General features: G+C 38.3%; 1 protein-coding gene across 1 annotated transcript in view; it reads left to right on the forward strand.

The window, feature by feature from the left end:
- Window positions 1-16,459, forward strand: part of VIT (vitrin) — a 166,879-nt gene that overhangs the window by 73,433 nt on the left and 76,987 nt on the right. The window contains exons 4-6 of the mRNA XM_043986033.1: window positions 210-366; window positions 9,364-9,497; window positions 14,067-14,144. Of these exons, the coding sequence (XP_043841968.1) occupies window positions 210-366; window positions 9,364-9,497; window positions 14,067-14,144 (369 nt within the window). The remainder of the gene's footprint in view (window positions 1-209; window positions 367-9,363; window positions 9,498-14,066; window positions 14,145-16,459) is intronic.

The raw sequence follows: 16,459 nt of genomic DNA on the forward strand, positions 1-16,459 counted from the left end.
TTTAAACATAGTCACCGAGAGCTGATGGTTTTCAGAAATATTATAATTCTATGTTTGCTTACATTTGGTGACTGAATGGGGCCAGGGGCAGGAATAGCTCTGCTTTGGGAGATTAAGTGAATAAACAGTCATAACCTCTTGTTGCTCACCCTGCATGTGGTTTCACCTGCAGCACTGGGTTTAATTTTGCCATCATTTTGCATTCGCAGCTGTGCCTCAGATCAACTGTGATGTCAAGGCTGGGAAGATAATTAATCCTGAGTTTATTGCGAAATGTCCAGCTGGATGTCAAGACCCCAAATACCATGTTTATGGCACTGACATTTACGCATCATATTCCAGTGTCTGTGGCGCTGCTGTTCACAGGTGGGGAGCTTTGAGCTATTTCGGGAGCCAGCGATCAAGGCGTGGGCTGAGAGAGACTACACAGAGTCAGATGGGATTACCTACTAGGGAAAAGGAATGAGTTGTCATGGTTCTCTTTTCATAGCACTAGTTGAAAAGGAGGATTGAGTGAGTCTTCATTTAAAGTCACCTTTTAAAAAAAGCTTTCCCTTGGGTGGAAGATAAATCAACATTTCAGTGGTTTCTATTTAAATCTGGGACAAACAACGAAGTAGAATCTAATAAGATCCAAAGATGGCAAAAATTATTATCAACTTACACATTACATACAGGAAGATGGGAGGAAGGGAAAGCTAAGACCTTTGCTGATAGTTAGGATCCAAAAAGATCTTGACAGGCCATGCCTAATGATATGGTATTATGAATAAAAGCAAAGCCTTACACTTGGGTTAAAAAAAAAATCAACTTTGCATGTACAAGAAGTGGGGAGAACACTTTCTATGCAATTTATAGTCTTAGAAAGTGTCCTAGGTTGCTTATAAATTGAATGACTTGCCTAGGGTCACATAGCCAGTTTGTTTCAGAGGTTAGACTTGAACACAACTCTTTCTAGCTTCAAAGCCAGCTCTCTCTCCTCTCCTTACTTCTCACTGCCTTTCCAGGATGAGAGATTTTAGAGATGGAAAGTACAAGATTTCAGAAATCATCTGGCCTAATCCCTTCATTTGTTAGATGAAGAAACTGAGTCCAAGAGAAGTTAAGTGGCTTGCTCAAGGTCATACAACTAGTAAGTGGCAGAGCCATTATTTGAACCCAGGTCCTCTGATTCCAAATCCAATTCCTTTTCTACAGTACATGGCTCTTGGTAACTCCACCAAAAAACGTGCCTGCCAAAGTTGAATCTATCCTGACATCATGGTTTATGGCCTTGGATTTTTGACACTGCCAGCCATAACAACCTAAGCTAGATGCTAAAATCCAAGCAACAAATTCAGAAAAGTCTTCCTTAGTCAACCTCAGTTTTAAATAAACAAATCTGCAGCCACCTGGCTATTTGGAATGTTTTCGGACAATAATATAGCCATGGAGAGAGAAAAAAAGATGTAGTTGGTAGGGACCATTCTGAAATTTTATGACTTGCTCCATTGCTTTTTCTACTGCAGACCAAAGCCACATCAGTAATTAACAACCAACAGGTGAATCCCAATCATCATCTTTTATATTTATGAGGCTTACATAATGATATTCCATAGTAGCAAACAGTTTTTTAGTCTGACAACTACATGAAAAGTGTAGAGAATGCAAGAGCCCACTATGCTTACTGCTGGATTCAATAAAACAAAATCTGAAAACATTTTGGAAAGCTCTCCTCTAGAAACGTGTCTCTTGTGCATATGTGAAAATAATGAAAGACCTTTGAAAGATAGAACAACAGAGAAAACTTTGCTTAACAATCTGCTGCTCATTAAGATCAAGGTAGGCATAAAACAGGGAGGTATATGCTTGCCAAAGGTATTTGCCACTGTTAAGGAGAATGTCCTACGAAGAAACCATTTGAAATAGGGATAGTCACTAGAATTAGCAAATTTAACCACTATGGATTCAGACTGTGGAGTCTTTGGATTGATGCTTTGTTTTCTGTATTCAGAAGTTCTGGACATTATTTTTGTATTATTTCTTGCATTATGATATTCAGGTTTTTCCATTTGTTGTGTTCTTCTGGGAAATCTATGATTCTTAAACTGTCTCTGGGCCTCCTGTCTTCAAAATCAATGACTTTTTTCCTTTATGGAAGTTATTCATTCTTTTTTTTTTTTTTTTGCAAGGCAATGAGGGTTAAGTGACTTGCCCAGGGTCACAGAGCCAGTAAGTGTTAAGTGTCTGAGGCCGGATTTGAACTCAGGTACTCCTGAATCCAGGGCCGGTGCTTTATCCACCGCACCACCTAGCTGCCCCTATGCACTCTTTTTTTTTTTTTTAACATTATTGCCTTTTGCTTCCTTCTTCCCAATTTTCCTTCACCTCAGTATTTTTGTATTCCAAATTAGTTATCCTCTTTTTAGTGTCTGGAGAAATTCAACATTGTATAGTCAAGGTTTTTTTTCAGCTGCTCATTATTTCTGCTATAAAAGCTATAAATTCTAAATTTTTTTCCCTTCAAGCTTTTTTTCTTATCATTTTCATTTCTCTTTTGAATCATTCTGGAATATCTTGTTGTTCCATGCTCTCTTGAGATTCCATGGGGATATGTGTTTTCTCAGACATTGGTTAACTTCCTTTGTCTTATAACAAATGTTATGTAAGAGAGCTTTTTAATTTCTTTGAGTATTTAGCATTCATTCTTCCCTTGAATTTTAATATCTTTTCTGTTGAGTTATCTCTTTGTGCTTTATATTTTTAGTTAAATTCTCTTTAAATTTTAGTGTTTCAGCCTTTCCCCCTTATATTCCCCTGTGCACTGAGTCATCTCTCTTCACTAGTGGGTACATATCTGTGTTTCCACCTACCTCAGCTTCCTCCTACAATGTAGAATTTCGTTTTACTAGCCCTGATGTTTTCCCTAAATCACTTCTGAGAGAATGACTGCCCCTTTCCTTCAGACCCAGTGCAGCCCCACAACCGACCCCCCACTAGTTGCCTCATTCTTTTATTCTCTGGCTAGACTGAATCAGCTTCTGCTTCTATTGAATGATTATGGGATCAAAGTGGATGTTTTGAACAAAATATTTATAGCCTTGGGGATTCCTGACCGAGCTACAGACAGAAGGAAGTCCAATTCTTTACCCTTATTACACGCATCAAGTAAATGGGAAAAATATATGTCTACTGCTTGTTACAGTGGTACGGGGAATGGAAAGGGGTTTGAGAATGATGCCTAAAGATTTTCTGGAGCAGGATGGGACTTTCTGAGGAGGTCCCAGATAGGTCAGTTTTTGCATGCTTGCCAGAGAATAAAGGCAAGTGAAGGGAGGCTGAGTAATAACAACAATAGCAACAATTATAAATAGCTAACATTTATATAGCGCATACTATGTGCCAGGCACTGTGCTAAACACTTTACAAATATTATCTCATTTGATCCTTACAACAACCCTAGGAGGTAGGTGCTATTATTATCCCCATTTTCTAGTTTAGGTAACTGAGGCTGAGAGGTTAAGTGACTTAATCAGGGTCACATAGCTAGTAAGTATCTGAAACTTGATTTGAACTCTTGTCTTCCTAACTCCAGGTCCAGCACTCTATCTATTGTGCATTAAAGATTAATGTTTTCCAGTGTTAATTCATAAGAATTTTGCTTTGTCAGGCTTCTCTCTTTCTTGTCCCATGGACTTAGCTGTAATTGCATTATATCTCATACGTAATTCTTCTTTTGAGGGTTTTTTGAGAGTTAGTAAGAACCAGAGAAAATATCTACTCTTTCAGTTCATTGATCACATGACCTGGAAGACAGAAGTGAGCATTTTCTATAGATGATGAAGTTCCCCAAATGTTTATAAAATTACATTGTGCTAATTGGATCAATCACCATGATGTTGCAAGGCCTTATAAATAAGATCCATTATCACTCAAAGAAGTTCAGCCTCCTCTCCACTCTGGAAAAACCAAGTAGATGAAGAATGCCTATTTCCTGATGCATAAGTAGCGTGGGGATAGCAGAACTTTGTCCATGGTGCCATATATAGATGCCATTAACTACACTTGTCATCTGTGAACAATATAGAAACATCAAAACTTAGTACCTAGTTAACAAATTTAGTTAAAATAGGAAATTACCAAATGGCAGACCGAGTGAATTCCTTCCTCATTCCCTTTTTTTCTTACCTTCCCCCTCAGCTCAGAGGGTTCTTCATGCTGCTTATTGCTAGTATAATTTGTGATACTTGCCCCAGGTGCAAATTCCTAGAAACAAAGGCCCATATTTTTAATATTAATATTCTTCCTGTGATGCTGAATAGCTATAAGCCATAGAATATCACAGTGTCTAAAGAATTAGAATCGAGAGTCACCAAAAGGGCAATGAAGACGGGCATGGTGGATGTTAGTAGGCCACAGAATATCATCAATGAAAAATTATGCAAAAACACAGCACAAAGGATATCATCAAAGAGACGTATAACTGGAAAAGAAGGTTGGCCAATCAAATGATATGGACAAAGGATAACCAGTGGATAATTCACATACTCCATTTATTAATATCAATTGTCAATATATAATGTCTAGAGAGCTTGAGAAAGGAGCTCTTATGAGTTAAGGATACAGACAGTAAAGTTCAGTGGAAAGAGTGATGATTTAGAATCTAATGATCAAAGTTCAAAACCCCATTTCACTACTTCCTACCTGTTTGATTTTGAGCAAGTCACTTAATGTCTCTAAATCTCAGGTTCCTCATATATAAAATGAAAGAAATGGACTAGATGAATAATAAAGTCCTTCCCAGTTTGAAATCTATGGTCTCATGTTAAGTGTTACACAGAATGAGAGGATGTGATTGTGTTGCTATCTGCACTGAGGAAGAGAGTATCCATCTCAATGAGATCACAGAAGTGTAAGGGTGTGGGGTTCCAAACTGTACCAATTAATATAATCACAAAAGGCACAAGCAGTTCCAATGAAGCAGTGACAAATGTAAAGTAGGTGTGAGGGAGGGAGGGAATAAATATTTATATGGTACCTACTATGTGCCAAGCTCTGTGTTAAGTAAGAACTTTTATAAATATTACCTTATTTGATTATATCTGTGAACAAGTCCTTAATCAGTTTGAAAGATTAACTTTGGCCATCGGATAAAGATAGATGACACCCAAATAAGACAAAGGCACCTAAAATAAAAGAAGAGCCTGCAGCATGTAGAAGAGGCCTTAAGTATCCGCAGATCAGCCTGTCCTATATAAGTGCCTTGTCCTTTGCCAACCCTGAAAAGTGTTATCACTAATGCCGCATCCCACAGTGAACTTCAGGCATCTAGGTGGTACAGTGGGTATAATGCTGGGCCTTAAGTTAGAAAGACTCATCTTTCTGAGTTCAAATCTGGTCTCAGACACTTACTAGCTATGTGACCTTGGGTGAGTCACTTAACCCTTTCTGCCTTAGTTTCCTCAACCATAAAATGTACCAGAGAAGTAAATGGCAAACCACTCTAGTATCTTCACCAAGAAAACCCCAAATGGGGTTATGAAGAGTCAAATACAACTGAACAACAAACAGTGAATTCCATGAAGTTTCCATAAAAGAGGAAAGCTCTTCCAGGGCCAGGGATCATAACATACCCCCTTGCCACAAATATTCTCCTTTTTATTTTTCTTTTTTTTCTGGGGCAATGAGGGTTAAGTGAATTGTCCAGGGTCACACAGCTAGTAAGTGTAAAGTGTCTGAGTCTGGATTTGAACTCAGGTCGTCCTGAATCCAGGGTCAGTGCTCTATCCACTGGGCCACCTAGCTGCTCCCACCACAAATATTCTCTACACTTATGCCTCACTACTATTGTAATTTAAAGTTGAGTCCATTCTCTCCAGGGACCTTATGTAAGCAAAGAAAGAGTACACCCCCAGGTTTGGTGGGAGGGGGGGATAATTACCATTCTTACCATCCCCTTATTAAATATATTTGCTGGAAGCTCTTTGAGGTCATTCACTAATAATCAATGGGAAGTACACCATTGGAAACTCATTAAGAGGGAACTCTAGCCATTAAGGTTACCCCTAGAACCCAGAAGAAGAGTAATCATCTAGTCTGTGGACATACCCAGCAAATGCAAATAAGTTAAGGGAATGAGCCCCAGAGGAAAAATTACAAAGGTATCAAAGTATATTTACATAACATTTTCAACATTTTCAAACTTTTGCATCTAATATCTTGGGGTATTTTTTTCTTCATTTCAACCTTATGAGACATGAGGAAATTGAGGTAGAGTACAATAAAGTGGCATAGCTGGTCAGGACTAGAACTCAGGTCTCCTGAATTCCAGGCCAAGGTTTTCCTCACTGTATCTATCACCTTCAAAAATGGGCTACCACAGGAGCTGGAAATTCTGAAGTTTTAATAAGAGCATATAGTGAGTGTGGAAGTAGAGAAGGCAATGCAAAACAGAGGAGCCATCAGAGTTAAGTTGGACTGGCCAGGGAAGGCTTCCTTTAAGAAATGATGTTTTAGTAAGGATACAGAAAGTTACAGATTCCCAAAGCATTCAGAGTTAAGAGGGCCCAGCTAGTCCATCAAGGTATTTACATAATTGAGAAAACTGAAGCCTCGAAAATGAAAGTGACTTGATCAAGGTCATATGGCTAGAAAGTGGCTGAAATGGAATTCAATCTCAGCTTTTCCAATGCCAATTCTATTGCTCCTTCCAGTATCAAAGGGCAATTCCATGTGGAAGAACAGACTCAGTGTAGGAATGATAAAGAAGATGAACTACTGCTTTTCATAACCTAGGCTAGAGAAAAGCAGCCGCAATGGAGAGAAACAGGATGAAGTTAGAGAGAGACAGAGAGACTGAAAAAGACAGAGAGAGAGAGACAGCAAGAGACAGAGACAGAAAGAGAGACAAAGACTAACCAGGCTAGAGAAAAGCAGCTGCAATGGAGAGAGACAGAGACAGAAAGAGAGACAGAAAGCGGGGTAGGGGGTCGGGGGTCTTTGAGCACTAGGAAAAGAAATTTAGGTGAGAACATTAGCTATACAAAGCTATTTTAGGTTGATAAAACCCCAGGGAGTGGTGTTAAATAAAATGTTAGAAAGAAATATTGATGTCCATGCAAAAAGTTAATGGAGATTTCTTAGGTTAAAACAGCCAGGAATCTCTTGTTCCTGCCAGTTTTCTTTTTCAACCAGGTTAGCCAAGCTGATTTTAGAGAGGAAAGGGGGGATAAAAATGTCAAAAGGACTGATTCCTTGATGTAAAACTCATAAATGAAGGAACATTTTTTAACATGACTGGTTCTGTCACAGACAAAGCTGGATGAGACAAGATGTGGGAGAGATTTGAAAGAGGATACTAGTGTTTAGAAGAGGCTAATATTTTAGATGAAGGGATTTCATAACAATAAAATGTTACAGCCACATTCCACCTCTGATGATTTATCAGGTCTCCCTGACGGAAAAATTCCCTTGATTCGATTTCAGAACAAGAGGTTATTGAGCATGTTTAAGAAAAAACAATTTTTCTTTGGCTCAGTCCCTAGCAGAATTAATCCCTGTATTTATAGAGGTATCAAAGAAAGGGGAGATTGCTCAGAGACTGATGTAGTGAAGAGTCCTTGACAAGAGACAAAGTTAGCCACACTGGCTTCTGGCAAGATCACCCACCACCAGAACAGCATCTAGTCAGGAACTAGCCACGAATCCTGATATTTAGTTGTTTCTGAACTTATCAGCTAGGCCATAGGTTATGCTAGTGATTCCTAATTTGTGAACTGGGAACCCCTTGGGGTATCTACAAAGTTCTTTCAAGAAGTACATTTTCTGAAATTATTTGATTTAAGTAAACATTCCTTCCTTCTGCAGACAGAATAAATACTTCTTCAACAAGTATAGATGTATTACTTTTTAAAAAAATGTATCCAAAGCTATTGTGAGTAATAAAATAACATAGTTAAAAGCCTTACTAAATTCAAACAAGCTTCATACCATTACACATCTTCTCAGTTAATGGATGTTAATAATACAATCATCATTATGTGGGAAGTCTGTCTTTTTTTTTTTACATTAAAAATTTTCTTCATATTTGAAAAGATCTATTCACGGGAATATAGATTTGGAGGTAGTCTATTTTAATTCCCTTATTTTATAGAGGATGGAAAGTGAGGCCCAGAGAGTTGAAGTGACTGACAAAGCCATACAGGTAGTGGCAGAACCTATATATGAAGGACTCTTTTCATGATAACAATAAACAGTAAGGACCACTTAGTTACAATATACCCAAAAAATCAACCAATAAGTGCTTTAAGGTATAATAAGAAAATTATTAAATACCTTCAAAGAGCTGACAGTCTAGTTAGGAACGTGAGTCACTTTAACAATTACTGTATCGTACAGAATATAATTGATTGCTAAATGGTATATTGCAGCTTTATAAAGATTTCTGAGAAACAAGAGAGATGCATGTGGGATTTAGGATAAAGGAAAGCTCATAGAAATTATGGGAATTGAGCTAAACCACAAAACATGGTCAACATTTACCTAAAATAAAAGGTGGCAGGATATTCCAGAATGGGACAGCAATTAAAGTAATGATAGGAGAGCAGGATTTAGAGTCAAGAGATCCAAGGCTTGCATATTGACTCTGCCACTTTTTACCTGCATGCCATGACAAATTGCCCAAGTTCTCTAATGCCCAGATTCTTCATCTATAAAATGAAAAGGTTAAATAAAGTTGATGATCTGAAAGGTCCCTTCCAACTCTAATAATCCATGACTATAAATGTTTTGGGTTGACAGCAGAGATCAGCTACCACAATATGTCAAATTGCTGATAAAGCATCAACTTACATTGGTAGTAGGAGTTTCCTTACCTAGTAGTATTCCCTTTACCAATATAATCACAGATGTACTCTCTATCCTCCTAAAATTATATTTAATCAAAGGATTCTTGCTTGGAGAAATTTATACTACCCCCTTGAAATAGGTTCACACATTATGAGTTATTTAGAAAAATTGGGGTTGGGAAAAATCAAAAAGAGAATGTATTTAACATTATATTTAAAAGATACTAATAGACATTTCTAATAGAAATAACTTTTTTTGTTAGAAAGGGAAATCTGAGGGGAACAAAGAGATATTTCTGAATGTCAGAACAATTAGTGAAAGAAATTCTGAGGAGATCAAATAGTAGGTTGTGTTTCAAAAAAGACATTTCTATGGGTTGGGCTTTCAACATTTTAAAAAAATTATTAATTTCTGTCTCCACCTCTGTTTACAGTGATGGAAGTCAATTTATTAATAGTTCTCTGGTTATGCCAGACAATTTGTGAGTGAAGTAGGTTTCTTTTCATTCTTGCCTCACATGTAATTCTTTGTTCACAGTGGTGTGGTTGATAATTCAGGAGGAAAAATCCTTGTTCGAAAAGTTGCTGGACAATCAGGGTACAAAGGAAGTTACTCCAATGGAATCCGATCATTGTCCCTGCCCCGGTGGAGAGAATCTTTCATAATCTCAGGTACCCTCAAAACTGCTGCAATGTTTCTAAACTTATAGTTAATGCCCCACTTTTCAATAAAGGCATGGTAGGGAATGGGGAAACTAGCAAAGAGAATATTGTTCTTCTTGAGTGGCCCTAACAATTAGGATTATAAAATAATAGATTTTATCATCATTTGATGAGTCCTTCTTGGAAATCTGAGGAGATAAGTAAGTACTCTCTTTGAACATATAATAGAAACTTTTTAGAGGTCCTATTTAGAGCTAGTCAAGTGTATATATATATATATATATGTATATATATGTGTGTGTGTATATATATATATATATGTATATATGTGTGTGTGTGTATATATATATATATATATATATATATATATATATATATATTGGTGAGGCAATTAGGGTTAAGTGACATGCGCAGGGTCACACAGCTAGTAAGTGTTAACTGTCTGAGGCCGGATGTGAACTCAGGTCCTCCTGAATCCAGGACTGGTGCTCTATCCATTGCTCCACCCAGCTGTCCCCTAGTCAAGTGTATTTTTAAAATTTAAGTTTTGGAACTGATGTGCCAATGTTTCAGATATAAGACCCTTTAGATGTTTGACAGGTAAATAAAAAACAGATTGGGTAACCTGCCCTTGGCAAAGAGATTGACCTAACATTAAAATTCACTTTTTTTCTTTTAATATTATGTCCATTTCACCCTTTTGTTCCCATTAGTTATTAAATTGTCATTCAACAAGCACATCTGGCATTCTGCTTTGCCCTAAGCAAAAGGCCTATTCTGGCTCATAGGTCGAGAGCTGGAAGGGGTTTTAGAGGTCATGTTGCCCAACTCCTTCATATTACTAATGAAACTGAAACCCAGAGAGATTAAGTAATTTGAGCAAGGTCACATAGTTAGTAGTAAATAGCCAAATCAAGATTTAAACTACGGGCCTATGACTCTAGAATTCTTTTCATTCTATCACGCTGCCTCTATAAAGAAACTAGAATATTACCTTCATTCTAGAGGACTTTGGAAATCCAAGTTGACTCTGAGACACAACTAAGGAGGTCAAAAAGTCTTTAGGCTTTTGAGAATATTTCAGATACTTTGTAGAATTGCAGAATGTAAAATGTAAAATCGTCTAGGGTCCTTGCATGATTGATCACAAACTAGTTATGAAATTTTAGAGCAAAGAGAACTTAAAGCTTTTCAAGGTCCTTTTACAGATGGAGAAATGAAGAGCCAAAAGCGTGAATTAACTTCCCCATGGTCATACAACTGGTTGGTCACAGAAGCAAGATTAGAACCAGTCTCCAAACTCCTAGTCCAGTTGTCCTTTCTACAACACATAAAGGAGCAAAGTATACCACACTTCAGCAAGATCAAGGATGTAGTAACAGGGCTAGAATGGACCTTTCAAGAGGATTCCAAGCTAGAATAACCTTTTCTTTATTCCCTCCCCAACCCCCAGCCCTAGCCTCTCTGTACATCACCAAGACTCAGATTAGATCTGTTTCCAGCTAAGAAAATCCAAGATGAATTGCTGCGGGACTTCACAGGTTACAACCTAGGGACCACATCAAAATATTAATATCATGAAAGACAGAAAATAGGACATAGAGATGTATGCCCTACCCATAAACACCACCACCTATTGCCAAAATGAGAGATGTGATCCTTAACCTACAGTTCCCCAAATCCAACAGTAGAATGAATGGCACCATTTCCATGGGAGTCAAGATTCTCAGGGCTTCACAAAGGGAATCAATTGTTTAGATACTTCACTGTAAATCCCAGTGACTATGCCTCAATCTTCCTACTGGGGGGATTTCTTGGTTTTATTTTATGAATGCTAAATATTTGTGTCTCCGAAACAAGGAGGAAGTTTCTTCTACGTGGCTGGCTGAGTTAAAGGTTTTCACTGTGGCATGAAGGTATAAATTGACTGGCAGCCCAAATAATCATAATCATTAGGCAGTCACATGGCCACCTCCAGCATGGTGTGAAACTTTGGCTTTCTGCCAACTAGTTTAACTGGATTATGTCAAGATTCTCACTTGAAAGCTGAGATTCCTCAGTGACCTTTCTTTGAGTTTTTATTTCCAATTTTCACACTTCACTGTACTCCTCTAATTAATACACAGAGGTTGGTTGAGAAGGAGGGGTTTGTGGGCATTTTTGTCAGCAGGGTGTTTCCACACAATTCAGGAAAGGGATAGATATGTGATTCCCTCGAGAGTTTTTGAATATTACCCATCTGCTTCCTGATCTATGCTGTAGAAGACAGATCAGATTCCTTTTCCTTTTGAGTAGTACATAGAAAATGAGATGGTATATTTTCTTAGTTCTCCATAAAAGTGCACTTAAATGAGTCAGAAGAGAAAAAAAAAAGATTTGTAATCTATATCATGTAATGAGGGCCTGGAAATCTCAGGCCTCCTGCTCACCAGATCATTTTTATGAGCAGAAGTGAATTAGAGAGACTAATAACAGAGCTTTCACAGAATTTTAGAGTTGAAAAGGACCCAGTGGCTCTCTACCCCAACTCGTTTCAAGCTTCTTATATCATCCCATTTCAGTGGTACTCAAGTAGCCTGAAATAGCACAGGATTTGGAATCACTAGATCTGAGTTCAAATCCTAACACTATGTAATACCTTAGGCAAATCACTTCACCTCTCAGGCCTTGAGTTTTGATCTGTAAAATGAGGGAGCTGGGTTAGTTCCATCTCTAAATTTAAGATCCTATGACCCTAACTTTTCAGTCTAAAATGATAGCTCTGAACTTTGTAAACAAGTATATAATTCACCTAAGGGTAACTTGGGAATGTCTTGAAGCAGTAAGGTTTGTTTTTAGCGTTCCTGACTTGCCCATTCTGCATACATTTTTTTAGCTTTCTCTTGGCCCTTCTCCAATGACCAGTGTCTTCATAATCTTCCCTTCCCTCCCTCCAACCTGCATAGGACAACCTACTCCTAGGAAAAGATCTGAAATTCATTCATATGAGGTCAATGAAAGAGATGACAGCTTAAAATGTTATCCTTCCTGAAGAGGGTTTTCATTTTAACAGGGATTAAAGCCTGAAATGAAGATACAGGAATTAAGTTCTAACCGTGGAATTTCAGACACTAGTTAGTAGCTGAGGAATATACTTGGGATGCCATCAGGCTTCTAAGAGCTTCTGAAATTTTAGATTGTTGAGTCACCTACTCTGACCCTGATCACCCTGATCAGGGATAAATTAAAATGTAGTAAAGGAAAGGATCATAAGACCAAATCATTGTAGAATTTAGGAAACTCAGGTTTACAGAGGTAAAGTGATTCACCCAACTTTAAACAGTAAATTTGAAACAGAGCCTAACCTTGGAGTTTACTCCAAGTCCAGGAGTTTTCTCTACACTCCTTTTCCTTGAAGGACCACATTCCCTTCTCCTAGGAGAATACAAATTCTTAGGATCATAGAATTTAGAATTGGAAGGAACCTTAAAGATCATCTGGTTCAACTTCCCCCTTTTCCAGGTGAGAAAGTTCAGGCCCCAAGAAGATAACTGCCCAGTGCCACACAGGCAATAAATACATAGCAGAACTATGTTTTGAACCAAGATGCTCTGATTCCAAAGCCAGTCTTTTTTCCCCACTTCTCTGAGCTATTAATAAATATAAGAATTTAGCATTCATCATTAAGGACATTAAAAGTCCTTACTGGGCTACTGGAAAATTGATATTTTTACATCTATTTCATTTTGGATTTCTTTAATGTCATGTGGTGCTAATGGAACAATGATGTTTATAAAGATGAGAATGGAAGGCAGTGGTACTGTGCGTAGGACCTGGGTTCAAATCCTAGGTACTTACTACCTATATCACCTTGGGCAAATCATTTAACCTTTCTGAGCTTTAATTTCCTCATCTGTAACATGAGATTGTTGGCCCAAATGGCCTCTTAAATCCTGTTCAGCTCTAGCTCCACAATCCTATGAATCCTCTTGGCTCTAAATTTATGATCCTATGATTATCTTATAAGCAACTTCTGAATAAGGTCTATCCGTCTATTATCTAGAAGTATAGTTTCTTGCTTGCTTTCATTTATATACTGAAATTAAACATTTAAGACTATATATAGGGGGCAGCTAGGTGTTGCAGTGGATAAAGTACCGGCCCTGGATTCAGGAGGACCTGAGTTCAAATGCGGCCTCAGACACTTGACACTTACTAGCTGTGTGACCCTGGGCAAGTCACTTAACCCCCATTGCCCTGAAAAAAAACCCACCTATATATAAATACCTAAGTTTACATATCATGTTTCCATGAGTCAGGCTTGGGACCTAATGCTGAATAATTTCCAGTTGTGGGAATTTCATTGCTCCTATTCAAATCTTCCTAATAAAGTAAAGCCTATGAGAGAAAGCTAAATGTTTCTTTGACTTTGATATTTGTTTTTAATAGCTCTGCCCAAGAGCAGATGGCTTTGTGCCTTCTTAGCATAGATAACTTCTAGGAAAGTGGGTAATGGTAGCAGAATCAGCTGATATAGAGGATTAACTAAAAAACACCTCCTATAGAAATAATCAAACCTTTTTTTTCCGTTTTTTACAGAAGGTAAACAGAAAAGAGGCATGACCTACCCATCAACTCTTGAATATTCATCTCCTAAAAGCTCAGTTGCTAAAGCAGGCAAGTGATTTATTCTTGTATGACTCAATTCCTGATTAGCTTCCCCCCCTTGCCCCCACCCCTTGCTCCAATTGATAAATAAGCAGCATGATGTTTCTTGGGATGATGTCAAAATCAATATCCTAACACTGGGATTCCCCTGAACCCAAGAAGATTTTAGAATGTAAGCACCCTGAGGGCAGATATTATTCCATTTTTGTCCTTGTATGTCTCTAACATCTAGCACAGGCCCATAATTTGTTGTTTTGTTGTTTTTCAGTTGTATCCATGATTCCATTTGTGGTTTTTTTGTCAGACATACTGGAGTGGTTTGCTAATTCCTTCTCCAGCCCATTTTATAGATGAAGAAACTGAGGCAAACAGGGTTAAGTGACTTGTCCAGGGTAACATAGTTAGTAAACCCTTGAAATCAAATTTGAACTCAGGTCTTCTGACTCTATGCCTGGTGCTCTATCCATTGCGCCATCTAGCTGCCCACAACAGCTAGCACAGGCCTGTAACCTTAATAGGGGGAGGCACCACACATGTGATTTCATTGGTATATGGAATCTTCTAGTGAGGAAACTCCCTCCACCAAAGCTAGTTAGCATGTGCTCTGCAAATTAAAGTCTTAAATAGTTGCCCAGAGCACTCAGAGGTGATTTGTCCAGTGCTACACAGTCCTTATGTGTCAGAGGTGAGACCTGAACCCAAGTCTTCTTGGCTCCAAGACTGGCTTTGTATCCACTGCACCAGGCTGCCTCTCCTCAATTAATTAATGTTTATTAATTGATTGACTGATTTTAATATGTGCTAAGAACGTGGGCACAAAGAAGACAGGGCCTTTTGTGTTTCCTATGCAAAGGCAATATGTAAATGTTTTCATTTATCCCTGATTCTGAGGCTGCTGGCATTTTTTGTTTTTGTTTTTGGGTTTTTGGGTTTTTTTAGTGAGGCAATTGGGGTTAAGTGATTTGCCCAGAGTCACACAGCTAGTAAGTGTTAAGTGTCTGAGGCCAGATTTGAACTCAGGTCCTCCTGACTCCAGAGCTGGTGCTCTATCCACTGCACCATCTAGCTGCCCCAGCTGCTAGAATTTTTATCACCACACAACTGAATTTATGTTGCCTTGGATTTTGTTGTTTTGTTACATTTCATTTCTGGCTACTTCACATTTATACTAGAGCTCTGTCTCCTAGAAGCTCAGTATCTACAGTGGAATTTTTTTAAAAGGCTAAATCTACCCAGACACCCCCCACCTCCAAAAAAAGAAAAGAGCAGAGTGAAGGCACCCACCTGGTAAGTGTGACAAAAGTAACTGACAAATTCAAATAATTCAGGCAGGAAAAATATACCAGGCTTTGTCCTAACCTGGCCCGGCCTCCCTTAGAGTCACAAAGTGGATCCATTCATCAGTTCCCATTATAGAGCTGTTGAAAGAGAACCCAACAGCACCTGATTTTAGACTTCCTGTATGTTACTTATTTGATCTGGCAAACATTTATGAAGCCCTTACCATGTGCCAGACACTGCAAGACAGGGGAAATGACATAATCTCTGCCCTTGATGAACACCCATTTTACTCAATTCCATATCTACTCAGATGGCAGCTCAAAGAGAACATCATCCCCAAATCCATGTAGGGGAAGATGTTTGCTCTGTGCTGCTTCATGCAGTTGGTTTTCCAGTTACCTGACAAAACAAAGCTGGGTTTTCTAATCTTCTTATCTTAAGTGAGTATCCTTGGAAGAGAAGGTAAAAAAAGGTCATAGGAAAGTACAAATAGCATGAGGGTTGGATTATAAAATCCATTTGACTTTTAAACTCCTAGGGGCAGGGACCATGTCTGGTTCCTATTTTGTACTTTGAGCAAGGTACTTCACACCCTTCTGTCTCTCAAAGTCGTCATCATCTACAAAGTGATCAGGTTGGACTAGATGGTTTCAAAAGAACCTTCCAGTTCTAGATCTGTGATCCAATGGTTCTAGACTTCTGTCTTGGTGTCAAAAATCAATATCCTAACACTGGGATTCCCCTGAACCCAAGAAGATTTTAGAATGTAAACACCCTGAGGTGCTTATGCTCAGCTCTACTGAACTGACAGCCAAAGAGAGAGATATGTTGAGAGTATCAGAGAATTTCAAAACTTTAAAGCTGGAATAGATCTTCAAGACCATCTGGTCCATACTTACTACATTACAGATGAGGAAGGAAAGTGATTCTCAGAGAGGTGAAAAGACTTGCTTGGGGTCACACATGATTTTTTCTCTCAATTTCCTGCAAATAGTAGCAAATGGGTCAGGCAAAAGCAATAGGTTAAATGCCATCTCACATTC

This window comes from Dromiciops gliroides, chromosome 2 (genome assembly GCF_019393635.1).
Source record: "Dromiciops gliroides isolate mDroGli1 chromosome 2, mDroGli1.pri, whole genome shotgun sequence".
Taxonomy (NCBI): domain Eukaryota; kingdom Metazoa; phylum Chordata; class Mammalia; order Microbiotheria; family Microbiotheriidae; genus Dromiciops; species Dromiciops gliroides.